The sequence below is a fragment of the Lagenorhynchus albirostris genome, chromosome 17 (assembly GCF_949774975.1).
Source record: "Lagenorhynchus albirostris chromosome 17, mLagAlb1.1, whole genome shotgun sequence".
In the NCBI taxonomy this organism is placed as follows: Eukaryota; Metazoa; Chordata; class Mammalia; order Artiodactyla; family Delphinidae; genus Lagenorhynchus; species Lagenorhynchus albirostris.
This window is the reverse complement of record NC_083111.1, coordinates 79,043,735-79,060,918: the sequence shown is the minus strand read 5'-3', so window position 1 is coordinate 79,060,918 and position 17,184 is coordinate 79,043,735. Positions and strand designations below refer to the sequence as shown.

The following is a 17,184-nucleotide window of genomic DNA, read 5'->3' as shown; positions in this document are numbered from 1 at the left end:
ATGGGGCTCGTACTGTTGATGGAGTGATTTTGAACCTGAACTCTGTCCCTGTCTTCTGTCCCAGCCGTTGGTGATGGTATTAAGTGCAAGGGGTCAAGGGTAGAACTGGGGACCCTCTCTAGAAGGTCTTGCTATTAGCAAACGTTTCTTGCTTCTTACTTTGTGCTGGACACCGTGCCACATGGTGAGGGTAAATGCATGGACACTAAGCCACGTCTGAATTCATTCAGTGACACTTTCTTCCAGATCTTTCACCATCTCACCCAAACAGAAATCACGACACATTTTTTTCATCTGCCATGTCATCTGCTCTTCCTTTCTCTAATTCCTTTTTCCTCTGTGTTCCCCCAAGAGATGGGATGGAACGTAAGGTTTGCTGAGCACTTGTTTCACGACTGGCGCTTTTGGGCGGACTGTGAGTTCTGGGTAAATTAATACTGGCGGCCTGTGATTTCAGCCCCAGTGTCTCTCTTCTGCAGCCAAGAACCTCAGGGCAGTGGCAGTCAGGTGCTTCCCAGAGACCATTTTAATTTCTTCCTGGCATCTCTTGTGGGCCTCTAACTGGCCTCTAAGGGCTGCTTCTACTCTCTCTGGACAGCCTTGCCCCAGCTGTGGTCACAGGACTGTCCTTCGTGTTCTGAAACGCCGAGACCATGTGGTGTTTAACTGAAAGTCATCTTGGAGCCTGAGGGCTAAAGGGACTCACAGCCAGAAATGAGAACCTTCTGGTGGGCCCCGTCCCTGCAGATGGGATCCCTTGGCTGGCCTTCTGCGTGACCCGTTTGCCCTGGGCTCCCAGCCTGTCACCTCTTGCGGGGGGCGGGGAGGGAGGGTTTGTGCAGTGAGGCCCGAGCATATATGTTTGGAAAAGTCTCACATGATTCTGAGAAGACTGATCTAGCTCCTTCCCCCTCTTCACAGACAGGAAACTGAGATCCAGAGGGGAGGGTGGGCTTCACTTGGTGGTGTTTCTGCTGGAAGCTCTCATTGCTAATGGAGTCAGGACAGGGATCCTGAGAGGGAGGCTGTAGGTCCAGGTGACCCTGGAGGGCAGAGGACAGTTAGGGAAAGAGAGGACAGGTGTGATGCGTGATTCGGGAGGTGCTGGATTTGGGGCGCCACGGTCAGGCCGAGCCAGGATGAGGGATTCGGGATGCAGGTCACACTTGCCATCACCCTTGCGTCTGTTGTTGCACAGGGAGCTCTCCCGGGACGCAGCCAAGTGAGGAAAGCAGTGGAGAGACCACGGGGCGTGCAGGGGAGCTTGGCTCCCGGATCCTCGCTGGTCTGCGTTTACTTTGCTCGTCTCCATGGAGTGAGCGGCCGCGTTCCGGGGAGGCCCTTGCTGAATTCCCGGGCTCTGTAGCTGCTCTGCAGTCTAGTTGTGAGCAGCCGTCCGCTTCTTGGAGGAGAGGGCAGAGAGTGCAAACCGGACAGCACTCTCGGAGGGGCGCTGCGTGCCTGGGGTCTGCTCTCAGGGTGGAGGTGCCGGGAGCTGAAAGGCTCTTCTGACACAGCTGGCGGCTTCCCTTCTCGTCTCCACTCAGCGCTTAATGGCGGAAGGTGAACAACAGCAAAGGAGCCCCTGGGTGTCGCGCGGTGGCACTGGCGCGACAGGGTGTCCACGTGTGTCCACATGTGAGTCACGGGAAGTGGTTTCACCAGTTCACCCATTTACCTAGGAGCTCGGATGGTGCTTATTCTTCTTCTAAATGTAAATCATGTGATAATGGATTTTATCACGTCCCTCCTACCACCACACTTTCCCCTGTGTGATCTTATTATTTTTTAAGTAGACTTCATTAGAGCAGTTTTAGGTTCACAGCAAAATTGAGCTTAGCCATTTCCCACATACCCCCGTCCCCCGCATCACCCCCCCCAGCCTCCTTCCTCATCAACATCCCTGCCAGGGTGGTGCATTTGTTACAACGGATGAATCTGCACTGACACAGCGTCACCCAGAATCCATGGTTTACGTTAGGATTTATTCTTGGTGGTGTCCATTCTGTGTTGTTTGTTTGTTTTTCCGTTACCACACTGCCTTGATTTTTGTAGCTTTATAGTACATTTTGAAGTCAGGGATGTCTTCATTTCTTTAAAAAGTTGTCCTTATATTTCCCAGTATTTTAAGTGACAAATATAGAGCAGCTTCCTTGCCTGGTAGGGTCAGTGCCTGAGAGTGTTGCCTGCACGAGGACGCTGTCCTGGGTGTGGGCGAGGCCTGGAACCCAGAGCCTGCTGCCCAGGCCCAGCTGTGTCCTGGCCCAGGGCTGGAGGGTCAGGTGATGGAGCGCCCCGTCTGCTCCACACGGTCTCTCTCCCAGCACACCTTGCACTTGCACTTGCCTTACGCTGCTTGTGGCCTCAGGGAGAACGGTTTCATACGTGTACCATCATTTCTCACGGCTTGGTGAGCGGGTGCAGTGGGCCCTGTACCGCACTTGAGGGCATAGAGGCTTGGGGAGGTTAAATGCTATTCCTCAGGTCGAACAGCTAGTGAGAGGGTGACACCATTACCGACTGGCTGCATGGCCCCCGTCAAGTCCTCTGTCCCTCATCTGTACAGGGAGGTACTTTTACTGTGTCACGGGAAGGTTGTTATAAGGACTGAGTGAGTCAGTCCCCAGAATGTGCTAGGACAGTGCTCAGCAGATACTGTCAGGTGAGGTCTAATTCCATCTGTCCCTCTGAGGCCACGTGGAGGCTGGAATAAAGTGCCCTGCGGGCCAGTGCTTCAGGCCTGGCCCCATTGGGAAGGAATGCGTGCTGGTGGGATGGCCCCCTGCCTTGGCCCTGGTACCAGTGTTTGAAGTTAAGGGCAGAATAGCTGGACACGCCCTAGAAGCTTTCGGGGTTTACATTTGAAAGGCTGAGAGTTGCTGGTGTGAGAGACGAGACGAGACCTCCAGGCCTGTGGAGGGGACAGTTGAGCGTACAGGCTCCGTTAGGCCGTCTTCGGGACAGATTTCGTGGGGTGAGTTAGTGTCTGGGAAGGAGTTTTTCTAGCGGTCACACTGTTGCTCTGCAGAGAGCTGGGAAGGGGGATTGAGTTTCCATGTGCGTGGGACCGGGATCCCTGTTAGTGTGCTTCTGACAGACTTCTGGAGAGATCGCAGGTGCTTTCCAGTGACCCCTTTTGTATCCCTGGAACATAACTGCAGGCTGGCTCCAGAGTAAATGCAAGCCTCCTGGGCTCTATGCAGTTACACTGGGCTGGCCTTAGCCTTTTCTTTCCGTGCTGGGCCAGTTGTGCACACGCCATCCAGGTGTCCACTGCCGGGTCTCCTGCCGGCTATTGCTTCCACAGGAATGCTCTTCCCTGCCGTTCACCGCTGCACCCCAGGCATCCTTCAGGTCTCCGCTGCGTGTCAGCTCTTCTAGAGGTCCCCCGTCGTCTCTCCACCTAAATGCAGTCCTTTTATTTCTCTCTTTCACGTACTCCTGTTCTTTCTAAACAGCATTTCCCATAATGTGTAAGTACCTTAAAAAAACGGGGCAATGATTTAGCACTTCTCCCCCCGCCAGCCCAGCAGGCTGTGTGCCCCGTGAGAGCAGAGACCCTGCCTGTCCCTGTGTCCCCCTTGCTGGCATACAGCAGGCGTGCCTGCAAATACGTGAACGCGTGTCCACACCTGAGGAGCAGCTACGTGGCATGTGCTCATTGCCATTTATCGAACAGAGTTTGTTTCTTGATCTTAATTTTTAAATCGCATGGATGAAACATGTTTCTTTTGAAAAATGAAACAAATAAGCACACCTCCATGTGATTTGGTACTTTTTACTTAGCCTTCTGTTTTGGGAGGGGACATTCACCATCATTTTGTGAAAGAGGTGGGGAGGTAAGGTAAGAGATCAAATAAGGTAAAAGTGATAAATGTCAGCTGGCTGTATTTTTAACAAGAAATAAAAGTTACTTTAAATCCCATCTCCACTGTTGCTCTGGACTACTTTCAACATTTCTCAGAGAATTAAATGGAATTCTACTAAATCCCCGTACCTGTGAATAAAAGGGAAATTGTATTCTCAGGACCTGAAATGTATTTCTCTCTGTTTCTGGAAGTGAACATTTTCCCTAGCTGGTTATGGAAAGTCGAGGTGGGAGCACAGAAGTGCACTGCGTGTATTTGCTAGCGTAACGGGCTGCTTATCATCACTTTAATCTTACTTGTGTTCCTATATATGAAGATTTTTTTATCCTACCTTTTGCTTAGCCTTTTTCTGAATGAGAGATTAAATTTTCCCCAGGAACTCTTATGAAAGAGAGTGGTAAGGCACGTAAGTTTGGTAAAAGGCAGTAGTTGAGATAATAAACTCTCACATTGCTGAACTTTCTGAATACAAGAGTGTTGAAAATTTTATCACCGGCTCATATACTGCAAATCTGTCTAAGAATAAAAAGATTCATATTTTATAGGACGAGCAGTTTGAATCGCATAGAAATTATGATTTGTACACTATTTGGTGTTAAGAAAATTTATACTCAGTCTTACCGAAATTGCCTGTGGTAGGAACTGGATCCTTGTCTATTAAAAAAAAATCTGCAGAGTGATATGTGCCCCATTCTTGGTATGGTGGGGTGGAGATTAGTTAGGTCAGGTCATTTAGAATTCTGGGCTGGGTTAGTCATGACGTTGATTTCAGCCTTATCATCCTTTTCAGAATCTCTTATTTTGTTTTGGCCTTTGGTCTTTTGACATCGTGGAAATACTGCAGGGACTTGTCATTCCTTCCTCTCCTGTCATTGTATGAAAAGATTTCTGTAAGATAAAACTGGTAGGATATCAAGGTTTTTGTGTGTGGGTAGGTTTGATCAGCTCTAAGAATTTCAATTCATAATTATTAGTAATTGTTATTCAGTTAACAGTTTAAAAATTACTATGAAATAATTTAAATATACACAAATCAGAGAGAATAGTACAATAGCCCATCACCCAGATGAAATAATTAATAAGATTTTGCCATATCTGGCTTTATTCAGACCTTTCTTTTTCTTTTATTTGTTCTTTGTTGAAATATTTTACAGCAAATCCCAGAAATCATGTCATTTTACCCTATATGCTTAAGTAGGCATGTCTGAAAAATAGGGGCTTTTTCTTTCATCATGCTTTCAACTTGACCCACGAGCCTGTTAAGGACCAGCTCTGTATTAGGCATCTTACTAGGCAGTAAGGATATTTGGGTGAATAAGACACCATCCTGGCTCCCAAGGAAATTAAGGACTGATGGAAGAAACAAAGACCCAAGCTTACAGGTGCCTCACTGTATGTGCCGGATAACGCCTAGGGGACAAGATTTGTGCAGGAGTCAGTGGAAATTCACAAAAGGGACTTGCCAGCCTTGTAGGGTAGGCAGTGGGAGAGACGGTCAGTAGGCCTACGAGAGGAGGAATGCTTTGGTCAGAGTCTTAAATCCTTTCGCCCAACCTTTCAACCAACCCCCCGGGGCCCCTGGGCACACAGCACTGGGTCGTAACTGTTTTTGAGCCCTGTTTCCACATCTTCATGAAGAATTTTAAGGTGGAAAATATTTAAAAGCAGTAACTGTTGCCAAAAGGGACTTGGAATAAACAACTCTAAAATCCTGTGATCTTAAAAAAATACTTCTCGATGGCTGTGCAACCGATTTCTTCCACCTCTAATTTCAGACACGCTAAGTTGTTTTGGAGGGAGCAGCCACAGTTTTGTTGGTAACCTTTCTTCTACCTTAGCTTTCTGCTTTTCTGTTCTTATACTTCAGAGAAATGCTGTGCTTTTTAAGTTTATGGCCTTGGTTGTTGATAATGAAGGCTCATCAAATAGTATTTTCTTGAAAAAAAAAGTATGCTGTAATTCAAATACATGCCACTGAAAACATAATATTTTGTTATAACCTTATTATAAGTATTTCAAAGTGGGTTATTTTAAAAATTGTGTCTTTGCAGAAGAGAGAGAATATTGGGTTGGCCAAAAAGTTCGTTTGGGTTTTTCTCTAACATCTTGTGGAAAAACCCGAACGAACTTTTTGGCCAACCCCATATAATATAAAGCATTTTTTAAAAACATAAAAAACCAAAAAACCATGTGAACAGACGCATCATGTGAGTGTGCTTCCCCAGGATAAACACAGGGGAAATGCTTTGGTTGCGCTTTGAGCGTGGTGGTTGAGGCGTTACCTTGAAATCACGAGTTTTACACATTAGACATGGCTCCAGCGGGCTCACGTGTCGGCCCTGTTGCCAGTGCGCCCCTGAAGCCCTGCTCTGATGCGCTGTGTCTTCTGTCGCAGGCACGCACCGAGGCTGGGCTGCCGTCCAGATGCGTCTGCTTCACGAGCTGGTCTACGCGTCCCGGAGGATGGGGAACCCTGCTCTCTCTGTCAGGCACTTGTCCTTCCTGCTACAGACCATGCTGGATTTCTTGTCAGATCAAGGTGAGTGGATTCAAACTCCAGTTTTCTCCCAGGAAAGACGAATGAGTGCACTCCTGGTGCTGGCCCCCGTCAACACCGGCCCAGGATCGGGTGGGTGACGTCCTCCGTGCCCTCACCTCCCTGGGCCCCTCTCAACACACACTACTGGCCCTTCTCGCTGCTCTCAGCCTCCGGCATGGGCTCCCCTTGCCTTTGCCTACGTTTTATAAAATGTAAGTGTCAACGTGTAACACTTATATGCAGAAGTGCACGGTTCACAAGCACACTGCTCAGTGAGTTTTCACGAAGTGACCACGTGGTACCCAGCACCCAGATCGGACACAAGACCAGAACCCCAAACACCTCTGTGCCCCTTTTGGTCACTGCTCCCCTCGTGGGCAGCGTCTGTCTTGACTTTCTGAGGGATCGTGCATGTCTTTGCCCACACATCAGGGCAACGTTCTTCCAGGTCCTTGCCTCCGTCACCTTCTCTTCTCACACAGTTCCTGGGTGTCACGTGTTTTTTGGGTTTCAGTCACAATCCGTTTATCTCCAGCCCAGGCCCCACCCTGAGCCCCAGGTGTTCTCCTGCTGCCTGGGTGCCGCACAGGTCCTTGGAAATCAGCCCTCCGCTGCCTGTGTCCCAGCGCCCTGTCTGCCTGTCCCTCCCGCCGGGTTAGCATGTGCTGTGGGTCCCCTGGGAAGCACTCTTGGATGTGATGCAAGTGCGGGGCGTTTATTAGAAGTGCTCTTGGGATCGACACCCACTGAGGGGAAGAGAAGGAGGCAGGTCGGGTTGGGCAGAGGGAAGCTGGGCCTCGGGGCAGAATCTGCAGGGGCCTGGGCGGCCCCCGGGAGCTCCGGGCTGGGGTGACCCTGGAGCCGTCCTGCATCATCCCGCAGGCCGGCCTTCTGCCCCCTCACCGAAAGGTCGTACAGGTTCTCGTGGCGAGGTCCCTGTCCCCCTGTGGAGGGCACTGTCTGGAGAGGACGCCGCCCAGAGCCTTGGGGGGTGAGGCCTCAGCGGGGCCTCTGGCACTGGGATGGCCGCGCTGTGTGGAGAGGAGCTGGGTCTCTGTAATCACACACCCAGGGGCTGACGCAGCTGCTCCCAGGGAGGGGAGCACATCCCTTCCCTCAGCTGCTTCCACCTCCCCCTGTCTCACCGGCCTCGTCCTGGACTTTTTTCTCGCAAATACACATCTTCTTCCCGCAGCGGGCCTTTGCCCTCACCCCTTGCCTGCACCTTGTCAGCCATCTCCCCTGGCTCTGCACTTCCTCTAGGCTGCCTGTCACAAGTCCCAGGGGACCCGTCGTCCTCCTGCTGTTCGGTCTCTCCCCTCACGCACTTCTCACGTTGCACCGACAGAGCTGGTGCCTGTTTAGTCGGCCTGTCTTCCCTGCAGAAGCCCCAGGAGAGAAGGAACTTGGTGGTTATTTAAGGTCATATTAATTAGTGATCCGAAGACGCTGGGTCTAGAAGGAGAGAAACTTGGGATATTTGACCCTGTTGAACAAACCGCTGCCTCATAAGGGCCTGTGTGTAATGGTATTTGGTTAATTGGAGTCTTCTGAGAAGAGGACTGAAGTCAGGAGGACCAAGGGTTCCCTCCACTCACCCCAACCTCTAATTACCATAACCTCAGATCAGTAATTAAGTTCTTCCTGGGCCTTCATTTTCTCATTTGTACAACTAGGATATTACAGATTGTGTGGCAGCTTGTTATTATTTTAATGATAGTATTTTAATTGATTGGGTGACCTTTCTCCTGGGGAGCTCATGGTACCATTCACAGAGTTGATAACTAACATTTCTAAATATCACCGCATTGAAATGAAATACGGAAGAGAGGAGTAGCCTTGTCCTTGGACGGGAACCCGTCTGGGTGTTTGCAGATGGAGGCAGCACAGACTGGGGGTCTTGCCTGCCCCTCCTCATAGGTGCCCCCGCCCGGTGTGTGTCAGTGCGCGGGAACTCACAAGGTGGGTTCTGGGGCCAATTGCTTTTTGTTTTTTTTTATGATGAATTTTATTCCAAAGTGGCTCTAGTAGTATCAGAGACATTGATGTAGGGTTTGAATATTGTTTCAGGTAAAGTGACAATGGATAAAAGCAGTATTTCTAGTTAATATATTTTTAGATAATGGGATTTTAAATGTGTGAGTTAAAAATGTAATAAATATTAATGAACTTATTTACAAAACAGAAACAGACTCATAGACAATAGAAAACTAACCTACGGTTACCAAAAGGGAAAGGAGAGGGGAATAAATTAGATAGACAACAATGTCCCACTGTATAGCGCAGGGCACTATATACTCAATATCTTGTAATAAACTATAATGGAAAAGAAATGTAATAAATGTTAAAAATAGGTGTTTTACTATTTTATCTACTTTGAAAGATTTATCAATTCAGAATTATAGGGGAGATTTTTTTTTTAAAGGAGAACCACTTTATTTTGAGTAGTAAACAAAACTGCATTTATAACATAATAAACAAACCTTCCTTCAATTTCTTCAGTTAGTCCAAAGAATAAAACCTCTGACTTAATGAGAATTTACATTTAACCTTAAATATTCTAAAATCCATCCATGTCAACTTTGGAATTTTAGTCTTGCCTGACACTATGAAATAGGGCAAACCTTGATCAATGGGCAAATTCCTAATTTTTGCTGTTCAGCCACTTTTCTGCATCTTGCTCTCTGATTCTGTACATTCCAGAGTGTTCAGTGGATTTGTAATGAACTTCCAAGATGAAGGGGAATTTCTTGCTCATTGTTTGCCTGAAACCTTGGCTTGTGTTCATCTTTTTAAACAAAAAATATGCTCCAAAAATGCCCACAAGTTCAGCTAGTAAAACTCCTTTAAAGATCTTCTTTGCCAGTGGATCCAGAGTACAGGCCATCCTGAGGCACGTACTCGCGGGGCTGCTGGGACCAACTGTTTACATGAAAAGAATAGGGTGTGGGGAGGATGCCACGGTTAAGCCTATAGAGGAGTCCATAGTAAATGATGGATGTGGGAGCATCATGGGGGAATTGACAGTTCTTTTCAGAGGTGGAAGAATGGTTTGGGTAATGTTCCATGAAGGAGGTGACCTTGACCTTGAAGAACAAATTGGTGTTTGCCAGACAAGACTGAGCAGAAGGAATAGCTTCAGGTAGGAGGACTTTCTCCAGTTCTGGTGGAATTAAGAGGGTTTGCTTTATTTGGGGAATGTTAGATACAGTGATTTGTGTGATTCTGTTGTCTGGGATTTTGGGAAGGAAAGTGGATGATCAACAGTAGTGCAATACGATCCTGCAATTCCACTCCTAGGTATATACTCAAGAGGTTTGAAGACATACACCCACATAAAAACTTGCACATGAGTGTTCCTAGTGGCATCACGCATAATAGCCAAAAAGTGAAAGCGGCGTCCATCAATGTCCATTCACTGATGGATGGATAAAGAAAGTGTGGTGTGTCCACCTGGATTTCTCATTCTCTTCCTCTCCCTCATCCCTTCTTCCTTTCCACTTTCCTTCCTTCTTTTGGCTAACATTTGTTCATCCTTCAGATCTCAGTGTAGATAACCACTTCTGTTGTTTTCTACAAAGCCTTTCTTGGTCCCTCAAGACTACCTTGTGTTCCTTTGGAACATTCCCACTGGAGTATGTGCTTACCCATCGAGCACTTTCACCCACTATATTTCGATCGCTCAATTGATTGACAGGCTCCGCACTCAGGCTGCAAGCTCTCTGAAGGTGTCTGTCTGACTTGCTGTTTTTCTTGTCCCTGTCACCTAGTGGCTTGTGCTGGCATCCACATAGGGCTGAACGCATTAATAATAAATGCTTTTCCTTTTTTAAAAGTAACTTTATTGAGACTTAGTTCGCAGACCACAGTTTAAAATGTGCCCTTCAGTTTTTTAGTGTATTCACAGATATGTGCACCTGTTAACCACAGTCAATTTAAAACATGCATCACTTTGAAAAGAAACCCTATTAGTGGCTAGTTAAAGCCACTGTGGCTGGTTAGTGGCACACTTCAGTACTCACATCCTGTTGAATGCATTAATAATAAATACTCTTTCTTTTCTTGGTTTATTTTCACTGTTACTGGGAAGGCTATGGTGAGCCTCTTCAGCGCTTTGGCTTTTCGAGCAGGAGAGAGATTTTGTCAGGAGAGGGATTACTGGGTCAGCCATTCTGAACACTTTTATTGCTGTTGAAACATATTGGAAATTGCCTTCTGAAAGGATTGTTCTAATTATACCTCTGGCAGCAGTGCTGCTCATTCAGTATGTAGAAAACGTTGCCTTATTGTTTTAATTTGTATTTTCTGGGTAAGTTGCAAGCTTGGATATTTGTTCTGTGTTCCTGTTTACTAATTGTATCTCTTTCATGTGAGACTCTTTTACAGTCTTCTGACTGTTTCCCTGTAGCTTGTCTCATTTGTTTCTCATTTCTTGGGAGGCAGATAGCATCAGACCACTGTGCTGAGGTCTGTCACGCTTTGAGATGCTAATGAAGTCCTTTGCCCAAAGTCTGTCAGTTACTATGAGAGATACTCATACTATGAAATGTATCTTGTGCCCGTAACATACCTGGATTGTGTACAGCGGGTTTGAAAGAGTTAAGACACCTCCTGAAAGTGCTTCACTTGTTTTTGAACTAAAGCTGAAAGTAGCAGGAAAATCTGTTTTAAACATTTTATGATAGATCTCTTTAGCATAATACGAAACTTGAAACTGTTGCTGGAACTCTGAGAAATACATTTAACATTACAGAGGATTAGCTCAGACCAACATATGTGAATTTAACAGAGAGTATGAAGCGCTCTACATTTGACCCACATTGGCCATCCTTTGGTTTCTTGAATACGTCAGGATTTTTGCTTTTTGGTGTTTTCTTGTCTCAGGACGTCGGCTACACTCTTGCCAGCCGTCCCGCCTTCAGCTCTGGGGTGGGTTTGTGCAGGTGGCCTCCCCATCCCCGCCCTCACAGCGTCTTCTGGTCATGTCCCGACTTTTCTTCAGGGCGGGCAGTTTTTATGGCTGACCCTCCACTTCCTCTCTTGATAAATCCCCCTCTAGGAGAGTCGGGCCCCTCAGGGACAGCAAGGCTAAGTTATGGGACGAGGGGCCGAGCTGACTGGGAAGAGAGGGGTTTCCTCTTTTCTGCCGGGAGAAGCGTGAAGCCCCAGGAACTGCTGGTGACCACACTGGGTCGTGTGGAGAAGAGTCTAGGAGTGGAGCGGACTCTTCCTTGTGTGGTCTTCTCCATCCCAGCAAGCACACCATAATCCAATCCCTAGAGCCCTAGGGCCTCCCTAACTAGAACATGCTTTCTAAGAAAGCAGTGACTCTGCTTGGATCACTGTACCTTTTTTTTTTTTTTTTTTGCGGTACGCGGGCCTCTCACTGTTGTGGCTTCTCCCGTTGCGGAGCACAGGCTCTGGACGCACAGGCTCAGCGGCCATGGCTCACGGGCCCAGCCGTTCCGCAGCATGTGGGATCCTCCCGGACCGGGGCACGAACTCGTGTCCCCTGCATCGGCAGGCGGACTCTCAACCACTGCGCCGCCAGGGAAGCCCCTCACTGTACCTTTGTAGCATCTAAAATAGCCGTAGGTGTGCCGGAAATATTTGTGGAATGAGTGAGTGATGGTGGCAGTGATCAGTGACCGCTCAGGAAGTACTCTGGGAGGGAGGTTTTGGAGGGGACGTTGGAGTGCAGTGCTAGGACACTTGTTTTGAAGGTGCATTTAAGTAACATTTTACCATGGTGTTTGTTCATACTTTAAAAGTGATGTGGAATGGCTGATAGGAATTATGAGGTGATTGATCCCTCCTGCTCACCCACCCGTCACTCCTTGTCGGAACCTCTGGCCAGATGATTTACTTGCATGGATTTAGGGTTAAGGAAAACCCAGAAGAAGGAAGAGATGGAGTCTCCCAGGGAGGGCTGAAGAAGCGCTCATCAGGAGGCAGCAGGTGCTTGAGATGGGCCCTGGAGAGTGAGCAGGTACTCAGCAGGTGTGTGGGACACAGGTGGGGGGAGGTGAAGGGAAGGAGTGTTTAGGGCAGGGCTTGCATGAATGAAAGAGAAGGTGCAGCTGTGCTTGGGCTGAGGGATGCGGCTCAGTCCAGACCTGGGTCTTCTGCTGCTTCGGGCGTGGCAGTTCCTGTCAGGTAACGCATCTCATCCGTAAAGTGGGAATGGATGCCCGGAGGACGGCGTCCTGGCGTTCCTCCCCGGCACCCCTGTGTTCCCGGGCTGCCCGGCTGCAGAAGGCCACAGCCGCGTGAGGCCCGTTGCAGGGGTGAACACGGAGGTCCTGCCTGGTGAAGTGGCCCGTCCCAGCCCCACAGCCAGTGGCAGAACGAGCCTGGACCCCTAGCCTCTCAGCTCCTAATATGGGGGAAGGGGAGCCATTTGCCCTGACCCCTCTTGACAGAGACGTTTTCGTTTAACTGCCAAATGACTGCCTGCTTCCACGTGGCCGTTCAAGCTGCTGATGGCAAATGCGTTTCGGCACGGTGCTGCTGCCCCCTGGCAGTGGGGTGGTGATATGTGTGTATTTCATCCGAGGGAAAAACACTCGCTGAGCTTGGAAACAGCTTCAAGGCAGCCTTTGGTGCACAGAGGACCTTGTTTATGGAAAAGGAAGAATTACCGCTTTGAAAACAATGACAAAGCTGTGAAAACTGCAGTTCAGTTAGGGTTCTAAATGCAAGCATGCATACGTAATACACGCATACCATTAAAGAGGAATTGTCCCGACACTTGTTAACATGGCAAGGAAGACTGTTCCAGACAGTTGCAGTAGGGTCAGCTCTGTTGCAGTAGGGGAGAGAGACTGGGCTCCCTCCGAATACAAGGACAAGTGGGGATTCAGAGCCAACAGCAAAGGGAGTGGGGAGTGGACAGAAAATTACTCAGGGAGACGCCGGGCTGGGGGATTCTGGCACAGCTGGCCTCACAACTTGGCCTTGGCCTTGGCCTTGGCCTTCTCGCTGAGGGCAAGCAAGGCCACAACTTGGCCTTCTCGCTGAGGGCAAGCAAGGCCACAACTTGGCCTTCTCGCTGAGGGCAAGCAAGGCCACAACTTGGCCTTCTCGCTGAGGGCAAGCCAAGGACTTAGATGTCAAGGCGGGGGTGGGGTGGTGTGAGGAACTTGATCAGATATTGAGGGTGATCGGATATCAGGGGTGGGGGGACTCTCGCTCACCTAATTAAGTGGGATCCTTGCTACAGCTGGACTGGGCGGGGTGAGGACAGGGCCTAGTCAGAAGTAGGGCACTGAGCAGCCTGCATCAGGGAGAGGTTCTCTGCCATTACGCACACAGGTACATACATGCACGCGTGCTTTATGACCGGGGTTTGACTGTACGCAGTGTGGGAGCTGGCTGCACGGTATGTGGAGCAGTTGCTTCTGTGTACGCTGCTGGATCCTGAAGCCCTCAGGCAGGCAGTCGGAGAGGCGGTTGGGAAGGGGAGGTGGGTGGGGAGGAATCACAGACGAGCAGGAACTTGTGAGGCTGAGCTGGACCCCACCCCACGGGGATGGACAGGAACCGTGCTGGTTTCTCAGCACCTCCCAGCCCCCAGTTTCGATGATGGGAGCCCCTGGAGGAGCGGCCACCTGGCCCAGGAGCTGGAGAAGCTGAAGCAGAGGGCCTGGGGGGGGGGCTAGAGGAGCTGGGGGAGGGATGCTGCCTCCGCCCCCCCACCCCAGCAGTGTCGGCGGGCGTGCCTGTGCCTTCCAGGTCCCCATGCACGCTGGCTCAGAGTATGCAGGGAAGGGGCTTCTGGGAAGTGTGGATTCAGCTTAGCTAAACGCACACACTGGTGAAGATTTGACTTCATGGTTTGAAGTGCACGTCCCCTTTCAGGAAGCGGGAGATGAGTTCCCATTGAGAAAAAGCATTCCTATTTTATTTTTGCTTTCCTTGCTATCATAGTTGACATTTTACTTCTTGTTTTAGTACTGGGAACAACTTTTTGTTTTGATTTCTCTTTGATGAGCCCGTAGTTATACATTTAGATGGGCTAGACAGGAATAATTCCTCCGTTTCCTCCCCCGCTTCTTCCTTCTCTCTTTGAAAACTGTTCGTCTGAGATTACGTGATGCTTTTTGAACGAGAGTGGATTGTACTGTGAAGAGAATAAGAAAAAATAGGATTGCCAATTCCTTTAAAAATTTTGGTTTTTACATGTAAAGTAGATAGGTTTTTGAGTTGTGAGTGCAATTGCAGTAGACCCTTAAGGCTCCTGAAGGTGTATTTTAAGGGTTCTAGGAATACTGTGCAGACGATGAAGGACAAGGGAGGGGTAAACGACGGCATTGGGGAGCTCTCCTTATCTCCTTTCTGGAAGTGTTTATTGATCATCTCCGTGACTTGGACACGATGCTGGGTCCATGCAGTACCAGAGGTGACTTTTGGGTTGAGCTGGAGGCCGAGGGACAGCGGCGGCAAGGCTGTGGGGCGGGGCATTGCGGCAGCTGTGCCGGCGGGGAGCGAGGTGCGAGGAGTTACGAATGCTCCCGGTGTCTTTTGGCCGAGCAGTGTTTAGTGTAACAGGATGCCCGCAAAGCGTGGGGCTAGGGGATGGCGGGAGATGCAGCCAACAAGAGAGACTGGGTGGGGTGAGGAGGCCCTTGGTGCCAGTCCTGTGGGCGGGGTAAAGGGAGGCTTATCTGCACGGTTGTCACACGTCACCTCCTTCTTCATCTAGGGGAAGGAAAGAAGGAGGGACAGAGGATGGAGGGGTTTCGGGAGGAACTGGAGAAGCTGGGTCGGGTATTTTGGACTCAGAAACCAGCTAAAATGGAAGAAGCCAAAGCTTGTTACCTTCCACCCCAATCCCTAACCCTCACCTAAAACAACCTGCAGGGATTTTTAGGTTTTGGGGCTTCCTTAAGTAGAATGGTAAATTTATGTTCGCTACCATCTACCTTTTATCTCTGAGCATCATTTTTGGAGGGGGGGAGACCCTGGGTTCAAATGCCGGGATTATCACGTCCTGCTTTTGTTTCCTTTACACTCCCAGCCCCTTCGAGTCCCTTTGGGTTGTCCCTTTGAGTCTGCGCCTCCGCCAGGTGTGCCCAGTGCCCCTGGGCTTCAGCTGCTACCTACTTCGTCTCCCAGAGCACCCTTCATCACTCAGCCTCTGCATCTCGACCTTATCCGAGGTCCAGGCCTGCAGGTCGCCCATCGCCTTCAGACTCCTCTCTGTTGGCGTCTGTACTTCCAATCAGGGCTCGTTTCCCATCCCTTCCTGCTCTCATGACCTTCCGCTGTGACCTCAGGAACTCATGGTCTGTCATAGCAAAGTCCCCTGTTTCATCTCAGCCTCTTTTTTTCCCTGAATGTTCCATTAACCTTGTACTAAGGTAGTGACTCTTTACCACAGAGTTTGCAAATGTGTGGGAATGTTTCTGGTAGAACCTTGACCAAGGGGTGTCATTTGTGTTTCGCAGGAAGGAACGAGGCCGCTAAATGCAGGTCTAACGCAGGTAACTAAAGCACAGAAAGCGCCGTCCTGCTCAGGATGCCGGGGGTGCTCCCACGGAGCCACAGTGGGGAGGGGCCAGCTCATTCCCCTAGGCGCTGCTTCCCCGGCCACCCCTCAAGATGCTGCTGTTTTTTCCTGCTGCACCCCAAGTGCCTCGGGGCCTAGAGGTGGCAGAGAAGTCCTTCCCTATTGCTACTTCCAGGCAGTCCTCCTTGGAACCCCCAGCTCCTCACAGCAGGTGTGCTTCTCCTTTGGCTGTGGCCACTGACGCGCTCTGGTCACTTCTCCCCGCTCCTGGCTCACCCTGTCCTGCAGCGCCGCCACTGTCTGTGTCCTGGTGGCTTCGTCATCCACTTTGAGGGTCCAGTCAACACCATCCTTATATTCTCCGTCTGTGTTTGCTCCTGGTGAACTCACAGGCCCACGTCTCCAAGAACTCTCTGCACACATGGCTCTTGTATTTATTTCTCATACGGAGCTCCCGACCGGAACGCCTGACTGCCTACCCATCCTTCCCTGCCCCGTCTCAGCACGTGGTACCATTCTCCGTCCAGCTGCTCAGACCACAGACGGTGAAGTCAGTCTCCATCCCCTTTCCCCCCATCAGACCCCATATCTAAGTCCTCCTCAGGCAGTCCTCCGGGTTTTACCTCCCAAACATCCCCATCCGGCCCCTTCTCCCCACCTCTGCGCTTAGAGGGGCAGCCTGAAACCACCCCCGCCCCCATCACTCAGCTGGGTGTGGATTTGGTTCTTTGGTTCAGATAAGGCTTAGCCCTGGGGGAAATACATTTTGAAAGAAAGTAACGCGCAGCCAACAGTTAACTCAGAATTTACAGGCCCAGTTCCAGAGCCCCGCCCTGGACCCAAGAACTTGCATTTCACAAGGACCTGGGGAGGCCAGTGCAGGAGGTGTGCTCCGTGGGCTGAGAAACGGGCTTTGATAAGAACAAGTTGTTGGTGGGGAGTTTTTCACTGGGGCCATTTCAGGGTCTTTGCCTCTTTCTGGAAAGCAGCCTCCCTTCTTCCCCTCCGAAGCCACCATTCACTGGGTTTGGAGTAAAATGCATAGTCACCGCTGCTGCCCTGGCTGCGCTCAGAGGGGTTCCTGCCTTCTTTAGTGCCCCTGCTCGTGGGTAGCAGGTCCGTGAGTTGTGGGCCAGTTAGATTTCTTATGGATTCTACAGTTATTCGTGTGAAAGCTCACGTAAAGCGATACAAGTTATGTCACATTTAGTTAGAGATGTGCTGTCACGTTTTTATTGGAAAGAAGGACCCTGAGGCTGACGTGG

At 49.7% G+C, this 17,184-nt stretch overlaps 2 protein-coding genes across 7 annotated transcripts in view; one reads left to right on the top strand and one right to left on the bottom strand.

The window, feature by feature from the left end:
• TRAPPC9 (trafficking protein particle complex subunit 9) overlaps window positions 1-17,184 on the top strand; it is a 526,641-nt gene that overhangs the window by 85,804 nt on the left and 423,653 nt on the right. For all 6 annotated transcript variants that reach the window (XM_060127570.1, XM_060127568.1, XM_060127569.1 and 3 more), the window contains one exon: window positions 6,265-6,408. In XM_060127570.1, coding sequence (XP_059983553.1) covers window positions 6,265-6,408 — 144 coding nt within the window. The remainder of the gene's footprint in view (window positions 1-6,264; window positions 6,409-17,184) is intronic.
• On the bottom strand, window positions 9,053-9,315 carry LOC132508290 (protein CEBPZOS-like). The gene has a single exon (XM_060128312.1). It carries the CDS (start codon window positions 9,293-9,295, stop codon window positions 9,053-9,055), a length of 243 nt encoding a protein of 80 aa, XP_059984295.1. The 5' UTR covers window positions 9,296-9,315.